Raw genomic sequence first — 12463 nt, forward strand, 5'->3', positions numbered from 1 at the left:
GGCGCGGGCGGGTGCCTTTGATGCCGGCGGGCGGTTAATTCAGGAAGCTCCTCGGGAGCGCGAGGAGAGCGGCGGGGCGGGGCGGCGGGGCGGGGCGGGGCCGGCGGGGAGGGAGGGGAGGGGAGGGGAGGGGAGGGGAGGGGAGGGGAGGGGAGGGGAGGGGAGGGGAGGAGGCCCCGCCCCTGGCGGGCCCGCCGCGCGCCACCGCCCCGAGAGTTGGGCGCGAGGCCCCGGCGCGGGGTGGCGCCGGCGGCCGCGGCGGCGGCGGGCGAGGAGGGGGGCGTGGCCGGCGCGCGGGCTGCGGGGCGGGGGGGCGGGGCGGTGAGCGGAGCCGAGTCGTTGGTGGCCGGAGGCGGTGGCCGGTCGGTGCGGCGGCCTCGCCATGGTGTTCCTCAAACTCCGGGAGCAGGTGGGTGCGCGGGGGCGGCTGCCGTCGCCCGCCTCTCCTTCCCCCCCCCCCCCCCGGTGCCGCCGGGCGCGGCGGCTGCGCGCCCTTCCCCGCCCCCTCCTCGCTGTGGTGTGCTTGTGCATGCATGCGTGTGCGTGCGTGTGTGTGTGTGTGTGTGTGTGCGCGCGCGCGCGCGCGTGTGTGTGACAGGCGGCGGGCAGGGGGAGGCAGCATGGCTGCTGCCGCGGCCCGGCGGGGACGGGGCTGGGTGGCGGCCGCCCGGCGGCGGGAGGCGCCATGTGCTCCCGGTGCGGACGCCGGTGCCCCCTCGGTGGCCCCCCTGGGCGGCCGGGGGCCGCCGCCCCGCGCAGGTATCGGGCCTAACAGGTGGCCGCGGGAGCCCGCCCGCCCCTTGCCCTGCCCTCCCCTGCCCGCCGCGGCGGCGGGGCGGCGAGAGGGAGGGAGGGAGGGAGGGACGGCGCCCTGCCCGCGCGGGGCTGCTCCGGCCGCGGGTCCCTGCCGTGTCCCCCGCCTCGGGAGCGGAGGAGAGGGCCGGGAGGGGTGACGAGGGGGGTGTCTGCGGGCTCCCCCGGGCCAGCCGGGCCCCGCGCCTGTGTTTTGGGAAGGGAAAGGTCTCCGGGCGCCGCTGGGGCAGCGCGAGGCAGCCTGGGCCTGAGGGACTGCCCGGTGTGCGGGGTTCCAGCCGGCTGCGGCGGCTGGGAGGCGCGGCGGAAGGCGGCGTGCCCGGGAGCGGGAGCTGGCTCCTCTCCTGCCGGAGCCGGGCAGTGCTGCCCTTCGCAGTTTCACGTGCCCGGGAGCTGCCCGCCCGTCCCTCCCCGCATCACCTTTCCCTTTCAGGCCCTTCTTTAAAGTCTTTTGTTCGGCTGCTGTATCTTTCTCCTCCGTGGTCCTGACAAACCTTCCCCGAGTCCGCGCTCCCCTTCTGCAAAGCAAAAGGTTCTTCGTGCCCGTAGTGGTTTGTGGCTTTCATCGCATCACACCCTTCTTTGTTTGCTAGACTCTTCGGTTTCCATCCCAGTTTATGAAAAACACTTGTCTTCGCTGCTCTGTCCTTTTCTGGTGTCTCCCCTGTCCTATCTATTGTCTCTTGTGCAGTTTCAAGATACAAAGGTGGGAGGGTCTGCTCTGCCAGTTTGCTGCCTGTAAAAAGATGCTTGCTAGAAAATGTGTTTTCTTGTGTTTTCATGTGTGTTAGACCAAATTCACTGTGAAAACTCATACACCCTGCTATTGATCTCCTCCATACTCTTCCTTAAGGTAACTGACTGTAATGCTTGGAGACCCCCCCCCCCCCCAAAAAAGTGCCACAGAAAAAAAAACCCACCTAGAAACTTGGCAGTGGTTAGGCAACTGGTATCCTGTGTCTGTTTATTATGCTGATCAATTTCAGCTCATGGTTACCTGCTAGTCCTTTCATCAGTCTCCATACACCTCTGTCTTTTTACACTTAAGTTGCATGGTCCCTTGGGATTTTGTTCTAAAAAACGTTTAGCAATACGGGGCTGGGATCTTTATGTTCTGCTGTATTGTGTGTAAACTTGGTGAAGTCTCATATTTTTTTTAGAACTTCATCTATGAATAAGCAATGATTGTGGACCTGAAATACATGTAGCATCTTTGAGTTAGATTTCCTTTTAGGTTTCATGGGAGGCTTTCCACAGGAACAGAACACTTGTTTATCTCTTGTATTAAATAAGTCCTCCTGTTAAATCCAAGAAGTACAACTCTTCTGCAAGTAATCATTGTGAAATAACTCAGAAAAAACCCATCATCATGATTACGTTAACATGAAAGTGCTGTATTTCAGAACTTTTCTTCTGGGAAGGATCCTGCTATTGACTGATGCCGAGGTGAAGTACTGGTCTATGTGGGACCACTGGTCTGACAGAGTAATGCGTGTGAGGCTTTCAGCTTCTGTCATAATGCAGGTTTTAATCCAGAAGCGTGAGGTAGACTTGTTTTAGAAGCCTCATGGATCTATAAAGGTGCACTGATACACTGGGAATTGAAGTATTCTTTCACTTCAAAGGGGGGTGCTAGGGGCAGGGAAAGGAGGGAGGGAGGGGAGTGCTGGTTTTGAAGAGGCTTTTGTGGAGGGAGTGATTTTTAGCAGCAGCTGTATTTCTGGTGGGTAAGTGTCAGTTGCTTGAGAAATCAGTTATTACAAACTAAATTCTGTTAAAATTGCTTTATTGAAGAATGCCAAAAATAATGAGGAATCATATTAGCATGAATTATCTTAGTTTTGCTAATTTACAGATAATTCCTCCAGGTCAGTGTTCGTGTGCAGTATGCTGCAAGATGTCTTGACTTCAGGACTAGATGCTGTGCTAAGATTATAACACCACTTGCTCATTATAAAAATCAACTTGTGGTACTATATGAAAGTAGAGCTGTTTATCTTCAGTTTTTCATGAAACATGCTTCTTGTTTGCTTGAACCATATACTTTGCTTCATAGTGATGTGTTCATTTAGACTAAAGTAAATTGTCATGTATGTTTGTAGTCCCTATAGTGAGTCTGTCTGTCTTAAGTGGTGGCTGTTTCATGAGGGAGCGCAAAGGCTCCTCTGTTGTTTGTACCGTTCAGCTAGTAAGAAGGAGGGAAGTGATTTGCTAGTTTCTTTTTATAACAGTCAGACACACTAATAACTGTCTGGAACAAAAATGCTACTAAGTATTACTTTAATGTAATTATCAAGATTATTTTTTTCCAAAATCAACATAAACCTGTTGATTTTGTTCTTTGATAATGTAGAAGGGCTCTGCATTACTTGTTTAAATGTCAGAATTATGCTGGGGAGAGGTAGACTTAGGGCATACAAGCAGCTTGATATTTTCTTACACTTGGTTTAGTTTAGTTTTTCAAGTGAAGTGCTGCTTTTACGCTAGCTTGCAGTGAGAACTTACAATGAGGTGAGAAATTCTGCTCTGAGGCTCTTAGCTGACCTCAGAGGGTGAAATCCCAGTTCCCCTTGCAGTTGATTTAATTTACTTAGCACACTGATAAACAAAACTTTGATCCTACAGATGCTTAACGTGTTTGTGAAGCTCAAATATTTGGTTGTCTTTGGAGGCTGATTTGTTACCTTTAACTTTCAGAATAAAGGTTTTTCATGCACTGAGAAGAGTAGGCCTTTCCTTGGGTTCAGCAAGCAGCCAGCAGGTACATTCTTTACAAATTCGTGTTAACACTGCTTAGGCTTTATTGCTTTGCAATCCTGTGAGGTAGGAATATCTTTCAAAGTTTTGAAATAATTGAGGGTGTACATTGCATTTTCAGAAGTGACTTAATGTTTGCTTTCAAAGTATATTAGGTATCAAAAAACCCCATAAGCCATATTTGCAAAAATTTCCTTTGAAGCTAAATTGAACTATATTGAACAGAGTTGATACCTGTAAGGCTCAACAGCAAACTTTAACTCTGCAGTAGAAAGAGCAATCATTCCAGTGTCAAGTTAGAAGCTGTAGATTGTTCTCGTTGCTCTTGGTTTGTGCAATATTGGATGGAAATGTTTAAAAACAGAGGAAGCAAATCTGCAAATTCTGTCACTGAAGGTTAAGCCATTCAAGGTAGAGATGAAGAATCCAGTAAGTGTACCTTATGATAAAGGTATTTGCTCTTCAGTTTGTTTGCCTTCGTACTATCTGCATAGATTGGTGCTTGTATACCAGGTTCTTCTAGATGAGAAGCTGCTTTAACTGCTGAAATGCCAAGTGAGAAGGAAACTATAAAAGTTTGTTTCTTCCTGAAACATTGTGGTACTCTCCTGTAAGAAACTGCATTGAAAGCAAAGTTTAAGTCAAGGTGCACTGATGTTTTATCAGACCTTTTTTGGGGGTTTGGGGGAAGAAAAAGGAGTAACCTGCTTGTGAGTCTCCATAATGGTATACCTTGGTCTGTCCTGTACAAAAGCCCCCTCAACTCTGTAGAGCTAAGTGTGAAAGGCTAAGTGTCTTCTGGGTTTTTTTGCAATTCAGTCATAGCTTCTAGGTACATTAACTGTTTCCCAGAACAGGTAGATTCTTGCTTTAAAGCGTTGCAAGTTAGTCTCTCTTACACCTAAGGAGTAATTGACAGCCTAGTTTTTCTTAGTGGGTAGGTGAAATTTGGATTGCATAATAGCCGAGGGATTTGTTGCTTTTCTGTTACAAGCCTTACCTGCATACAAGCCTACACGTTGTCTTTTAGGCTAGCGCAAACCTACATTTCAGTATAGTGTTGCTGAAATGCATGAAGCTCTGATCAAAACTGGCTGAATTTTTTCTTTAATTTTGCAGCTATATAACTATTTGTGGCAAAGCACATTGGATGCAGCGTCATTACAGTTGGTAAAGCTTTATTTTTTTTCTTTCAGTACATCATAGTTTTAATTATGCATTTCCTGTTTTCTCTGAATCTTAAATATGTAATAGGAAGAAATCTTAGGGCTCATAATACTGGGCATTTGAAAGGAATTTGTATGGGATTTTTCTGTATGACTACTAGGCTGTGCTTGAGGCAATGCATTTATTCCCACAAGTCAGATGTGAGTGGAAAGGATCGGAGTATGAACAACTGCATGAAGATATTAGAGTGACCACTTATCTTGAAAGTCCTTGAAGGCTGTGAGCGCTGACTTCTTTATTGCCCATTTATATCTTTCTCTTAGCTGAGATGGATCTTGTTCAATTGGCAGTTAAACAAATGTTTGCAGTGTCATAGTGAACACTCTGAATGCCTCTATGGTTGCTATTTTCATTACTGCCAACATTAGACTTCATTCTTTTAGAATTCATGCCAAGAATAAATGTCCCAACTAGTTCCTTGTTACACTAAGAGGAGGAATGGTCTCCTGTGGTGATGAAAAGGAGCTGCTGCTGTTCGATGAGGGAGGGATATGGTGGGAATGGAATTACATGTTAGTGCTCTACAAATTCTGTTCAGACATAGCCTAATGAGATACGTGTTTAATTTTTTTTGGTAGAAGTTACTTTAAAGTACTGTTCTTTAAAAAAAATTACTTTTGGGAATCTTGTTGAAGTTGAGAACCACTCTGTGTTCTATTCTCCATCACACATTCTTCCTAAAATTTGGATCTAATCTGTTTTAACTATATACAAGATAACTAAATTAGGGAGTTGTAATACTTGTCAAGACACATTAAGTCTTATTGTTAATTTTTGTGTTCCCAGGGTAAGAACTCGTGTGTACTGAAAAGATAAGTTTCTTTAATTGATGGAAAACTTTGAGTAACTTGAACTCCGTTTATCTTGTTATACGAAGTAATTACCAGCCCTTCCATTAGAATGTGTTGAGAGAACCTGGTTCTACCACGTGTTCTTTTTGGGGGATCAGATTGCCTGATGATAACTCGGGAACTTTTGACTTGTGAACAAGCAGTTCTTCTCAGTCAAGAAAATAAACTTTTTAAAAAAAAAAAAGAAGGAAAAAAAATGGGGGAGAAACAAAGCAAGCCTTGATTCTGCAGTCAGATCCTTATGGCAGATCCTGTTAACTCAGTGGCCTTCTGTGAAGGTATAAAGGTCTATTCATGTAGATAGCATCGAAGGTTTGTGACCATTACTTGGAGGCAAATATCGGGGGGGAAAAAATGAGGCAAATGTGCGCTTGCCTATGAAGAATTGACTTCCTTAGCACCCACAAAAAAGTCGATGATTCCTGTAGGAAACTAGTAGCTGCTGAGACTCTGAACTAGTAATCTGATGTAGATTGTTACATTCCCAGATTTCTGTCGTTGTTTCCGTTCACTGAAGTGGGTTGTGCAATAAGATGACTGAAATTAAATATCTTTAGTGTTATACACCTCATCTTTTATCAGCTAGTTTGTTTCTCGGTTGCTGTACCTTTTATTTTTTCTCTAGTCAGCTGGGCCTTCCTGAGGTCAAACTAATATCTGATCATTTGTTTTCTTGCTCCTGCCAACTTTTTATTTTGTTCTTACCTCTATTCCTCTCTTCCTATTTCTGGAAATTGAGTGGGAGACTCGTTGCCTTAGTTACAGTGACTAACTGTTTCAAAGTTATTTATAATGTTTGTGTTTAAATAACCCATATCATAATATAAATCACAAAACATTTCACACCAATAAAAAAAATAAACAAAGCAGTCCATCGCTATGTGCTGGGAGCGTGCTTACGGTGCTGATTCTTGAGGGTTTTGTTTTCCTTCGTTGTTGGGGATGGAGGACAAGTTCTAATTGGCATTTGAAGATGAATCTGAAATAAGGTGTCTTGGTGTTATCCTTTGTGCAAATGAAGACAGACTCTTAATATTTAAGCTCCGAAATATCAGGGAATGTTATTCTTCCTCTCCTTTGTAACGACACTAGCGCTCTCACCCAAGGGGTGGGAATATACCATTTAACCATGTTAATTCAGTTGTGATTGCTCAGGTGTTGATGAATTATACAGCACTGACCCATTTCAGCACAAAAAATAGAGCTAATGCAAGAGTGATGGGACTGAGCAGCTGAGAGAGAAAGGAAGATGAGACTTGTAGCCAGCTGAGTGGGTGCAGAGAGTTAAAGAGGAAGCATCAGCAGTGATACGCAAATGAAAGAGGGGCAAAATAGTTGTCTGTAGCATACTTGTAGATTGAGGAATTACTTGTTAGCTGAAGCTCTTAATGGCTTCTCTCCTATAATAATGAGATGCTCTTTACTGTGAATTGAATATAATCTTACATTTTCATTGGTTATTTCTACAGTAATGTATGTATGTGAATTGAGTGAACAATACCACGTAAGTAGATTGCTGTTTACATGACTAAAGCCTACCTGTTTAGGGCAGCCTGAACACTTAAACGGCTTTCTCACTAAATTACTGAAACTATATTTGAATTTGAGAAGTGTAAAGCAAAGGTCTGCCTATTCTAAAACTGGGGTTTTGGGTAAAACAAGAAAAAAAACCCACTTTGCTTAATCTTGTGTTGTTAAACTTCAGAACTACGTTTACAGGGGTGGGTGGGGAAGCTTTCCTGCCCCAGAGTAGGAAAAAATGCCGCTTAATTGTAAACTGACTCATATTAGGAGAACTTAGTGAATGTTCAGGTTTTGCGGATAACTTTGCCTGTTTGCATGGGTTACTCTATTTTTGACTGTCCTGAACTGTTGTGAAGCCATCCTAAATGTTTAATGTTTCCATACTGTGATGGGTTGACCCTGGCTGGTTGCCAGGTGCCCACCAAAGCCGTTCTATCACTCCCCCTCCTCAGCTGGACAGGGGAGAGAAAATATAACAAAGAGCTTGTGGGTCGAGATAAGGACAGGAGAGAGATCACTCATCACTTACCGTCACGGGCAAAACAGACTCAACTTGGGGAAATTAACTCACTTTATTACAAATCAACCAGAGTAGGGTAATGAGAAAAAAACCGAATCTCAGAACACCTTCCCTCCACCCCTCCCTTCTTCCCGGGCACAACTTCACTCCCGGCTTCTCTACCAACCCCCCCAGCAGCACAGGGGGACGGGGAATGGGGTTTACGGTCAGTTCATCACACGTTGTTTTCTGCCGCTTCATCCTCCTCAGGGGGAGGACTCCTCACACTCTTCCCTGCTCCAACGTGGGGTCCCACCCACGGGAGACAGTCCTCCACGAACTTCTCCAACGTGGGCCCTTCCCACGGGCTGCAGTTCTTCACGAACTGCTCCAGCATGGGTCCTTTCCACGGTGTGCAGTCCTTCAGGAGCACACTGCTCCAGCGTGGGTCCCCCACGGGGTCACAAGTCCTGCCAGAAAACCTGCTCCGTGGGCTCCTCTCTCCACAGATCCGCAGGTCCTGCCAGGAACCTGCTCCAGCGCAGGGTTCCCATGGGGTCACAGCCTTCTTCGGGCACCCACCTGCTCCGGCGTGGGGTCCTCCACGGGCTACAGGTGGATATCTGCTCCACCGTGGACCTCCATGGACTGCAGGGGGACAGCCTGCCTCACCATGATCTTCACCACGGGCCGCAGGGGAATCTCTGCTCCAGCACCTGGAGCATCTCCTCCCCCTCCTTCTTCACTGACCTTGGTGTCCGCAGAGTTGTTTCTCTTACATGTTCTCACTCCTCTCTCCGGCTGCCGAATCTGCCTGTCCCAACTTTTTTTCTTCTTAAAAATGTTATCATAGAGGCGTTACCACTATCGCTGATTGGCTCGGCCTTGGCCGGCGGTGGGTCCGTCTTAGAGCCGGCTGGTATTGGCTCTCTCTCTCGAACACAGGGGAAGCTTCCAGCAGCTTCTTACAGAAGCCACCCCTGTAACCCCCCCCGCTACCAAAACCTTGCCAACAAAACCAATGCACATACTTTCAAACAATGAACTGTCACTTAATGGCCTTCCTAATTCCAGCTGATGAGCATTTGCCCCAAGTTATTCTTCGTCATTCTGCAATCATGCAATCATACTTGAGGTTCATTCTCACTTTGTTCTGAAATCCTGTACTTCACTTCCATCCTGTGCAGAGGAGAAAGCATGGGTACATCTGGATTTTTTTTTTACTTTGGCAAAGTGAAGATAGAACAGTACCTTAATGAAGGAAGAGAAGGGGGCACAAGCAAGGATTCTAGTCAGTGTGACAAAATGAGAATGAAATTGCAGTAGTTATAGCATTGAGGCCAAAATGAGCCTTTTTAGAGCTTACAGAATTTCGAACAATTGTGAAGAATTCAGTGTTTTCTTTCAAGATTTTGCTGTTTGCCCTCTACATTTGGTAGCTCCATCTGTACTGGTACCTCTAACAGGGAGGAAGTTGAACCTTCTGTTCAGGAATGTGGTCATCCAGTGGCAGGCAGCACAAGAGACCAAGGATATACCTAGCTCCTAGCTGAAGGACCTACTTGAGTCATAGACAGCTGAACTGGTTGGAAAAAAAACCATGTTCAGGAAGTTCTGTAGTTATTTATATACTAACATAATCTGTAACTAATGCATAATGTAGTCATTTAAATCCATCACTACAGACTCAGTTTTGTATAATGTTAGGGGTAATTGGTATTCTCTCCTTCCCCGTCCCATCTTTAGGTCATCTGCTTCTTCTGTCTATTGCTCATGATGGGCAGGTAGTCTATGCAAAGTTTTTCTTTTCATCCTGAGCACGGATGTCTCTTTCCTGCCTCAGATCCCTGTGTGGTGTCTGTTGATTTTTCTCTACTGCTGCTAATGCTTCATTCTCTCGCCAGTGTCACCCCACAAAGTATTGTTGGTAGGTCAAAATGAAGGACAAGCACACGTAAAATAAACAGATGAAGAAAAACAAAATGCTAACTTTATTTTTCTGGTTACGTTTTGAATTAGCAAAATGTCCCAAGTCATGGTGCAAAACCAGTTCAGAAATAGCATGTTAATGGAGTTCCCTGCCCCTTACCTCTGTTCCTTTGTGACTGCAGAGTTCTGTTCAGTTCTTGCCATGTTGAAACATGAGGATCAATAGAAGGAGGTCTTACGCTTGATACTGTGTTGCTGTGCAGTCTGTTTGCCAGATTAGAACCCTGTATTGGTACTGCTGGATAGCTTTCATTTCCTTTGCTCCTGTCTCAGTTCCAGGAGCAGTATTTTGTTTTACAGCTCTGCTGTATTTGTTGCTTTTTTTAAGCATTCTTTCATTCTGGGGGATAATTTTCAGTATTAAGGAGGACTTGCAGAAGAACACTTTCTCTTCTCACTTCTGTCACCTGCAAGGTTGCAAATGCCATTACTGTCCTCTATCATTTCTGATCCTGTAGTAACCACCCAGCTCATCATTTATTTCTTCCACTCCTACCCCATGATGTTATGTTTTGTTTCTTTCCGTCCACAAGCACACAGCCATTTAAAGATTACTAACACTACTTAGATCACAGACTGAGTAGTCATGTTAAAATAGAACTTTTCAAGTAAAGAATAAGTAACATTTTATGACTTGTCTGTAGACATTTGTCTATTCTTCTTTTTACTGTAAGCTTAACAAATTATAATTACTGCAATCGGGCATGATAATAGTCAAATTTATCTACTCCGGAAGAAATAGAGCCCAAGTGAGGAGTTCTTTGAAGGTCTTTGTAACAAGAACAAAAGAAAGGTGAAGGGATTTGTAAAGCACTAAAGTGAGAATGAGAAGGACAGAAATGGTTAGGATATCACAGATTGTCAGTGTCAGTGAACAGCAAAATCTTCTTCTAATGAACTTCAGGGCTTTGTAGTCGAGGATCATCCAAAAACCAACAGGTATTCAGATACCCTGTGGAGCTCTGTTCGCAATGACTTGAACATATTGGTTCCTTTTCCTACCTGCTGTATCTTTCTACAGCACAGGAAGGGGACTCTCCCAGCATCTATAATCTCGAACTAACACTGTGAAGAATACAGGGAAGAGAGTGCCTTCTACTGATTTTCTACACCCAGAGGTGCAAAAAATGGTTTTGGGTCAAGTATATCAAATTGGTCATCTTGGAAAGGCAAATATAGCTGCATGCAGCCACATCTTTTATTTTTGAAAGGGCTTCAACTTTGCACATTGTGAATTGGCTTTTTTTTTTTAAAAGACTCACAACATTTAACAAGCCATAATTGCTTTTAAAAAAGTGATATTTTTCATAGTTCGCATTTGAACAGATAAGTTGTGAGGTTTCCTCACCTGAAGGTTGATAAAATTCCTGCAATGCTCTGCATATGTGTTAAAACTGCTTTAGTAATCATTAAAGTATTAAACTCATTGCATACATAATTAAAGAATAACTACTAGCATCAAAGTAGAAGTACCATGGTTTGTGACTCTGTGCCCACAAGTAGTAGAAGAATTTTGCAGTAAAATTAGGATGACTGTTAAAAAGCTGTTGATTACATCTTTGCATTTCAACCTCAGCTTGATCTGGAAGGTTCTCTCTTGCAATGGCTGTACAAAATACTGTAAGCATTTAGGGTATCAGACTGGTTTCCTGTCTTGACATCCAACCCCTTACATGAGGGAGCACTGAGATACGTTTTCTTCTATAAAGTTCTTCACTGGAACTTACATAAGGCAAAGAAATAGTATCTGTTCAAATGACAGGAGGAATAGCAAAGCCAGTGGTGTCTGTGGAGACTGTCAGAGGAGAAGTTTAGCTCCCCTTCCCTGGAAGCTTGCCATACCAGTATTAGCAGTGCTCTCCTCCGTGGTGGTTGGAGGTGTTGCAAAGTCATTTTGGAACTGTCGTTCTGGAATAATTTCTTTAGAAAATTGGCTCTTTGCCTCCTGAATGACCACAAGCAGAAATAAATCTTCTAGGCCTGAAGCTCGGTCTTGTGGCAGCAGTCGGCCCCAGTTAACTGAAGCAAAAGACAGAACAAATGTGCCTGCAGCAGAGGTCTCAGAAATGTCTGGAGTTCAGCCTTCTATGCTGTGGGAGCCCTTACTGCCTTTACTGAAATACGTGTTTTAGACATGTTCACAAAAGCCCCCCCCTGCCCCCTTTTTTTTTATATATCATGACTACAGTGCCCACTAGTGCTTCCCTTGTGTTGCCTGACACCACTTATTTTTGGGAAAAGTAACTTGTAAAGGTAGGATGGATAACTGAAGAAAAGAGGAGGAATTGTTGGAATGATGTAATTTGACCTCAGGATTTCATGACCTACTCTTGTGTGGAGTGAAGTGACATGTACCATGGCTGTGAAGCAATGCATTGTCACAGGATGCCTGTTCAAAATGCTAAGTTCTTACTTCGCATAGTGTACAGTGTGACTGCAGAAGTGAGGTGGCAACTGCTTGGTGTATATTTGCACTGTGTTGTTTCTTTCACTAGATAAGAAACAATGAAAATGACCTGTAACAAGCAAGGTGCAGTACAGGCAGAAACATTAGGATATGTTTCTCTTGTTATTCTGTTCCTCTTTTAAGAGGTTAATTAACAGCCAAAACTGTGCTAATTGTGTGACGTGGAAATTATCTACCACAGCGAAGGCCAACATTTTCAGCTGACAGATAGGAGAAGGAAATACAGATACATGAACTACTGAATGCTGATGTATTTCTGGTGTAGGGTAGGACTCTGTGTGTGTGTGAGAAATAGAGTACATTGCCTGAATGAACCCCGATCTTTAAAGTCATGTG

The 12463-nt window shown here is 44.8% G+C and overlaps 1 protein-coding gene across 1 annotated transcript in view; it reads left to right on the forward strand.

The window, feature by feature from the left end:
- Nucleotides 1-312: 312 nt before the first annotated feature.
- Nucleotides 313-12463, forward strand: part of ANKRD28 (ankyrin repeat domain 28) — a 139039-nt gene continuing 126888 nt past the window's right edge. Inside the window, exon 1 of the mRNA XM_030008972.2 lies at nucleotides 313-409. Coding sequence (XP_029864832.1) covers nucleotides 383-409 — 27 coding nt within the window. The 5' untranslated portion in view covers nucleotides 313-382. The remainder of the gene's footprint in view (nucleotides 410-12463) is intronic.

The sequence above is a fragment of the Aquila chrysaetos genome, chromosome 3 (genome assembly GCF_900496995.4).
Source record: "Aquila chrysaetos chrysaetos chromosome 3, bAquChr1.4, whole genome shotgun sequence".
Lineage (NCBI taxonomy): Eukaryota > Metazoa > Chordata > Aves > Accipitriformes > Accipitridae > Aquila > Aquila chrysaetos.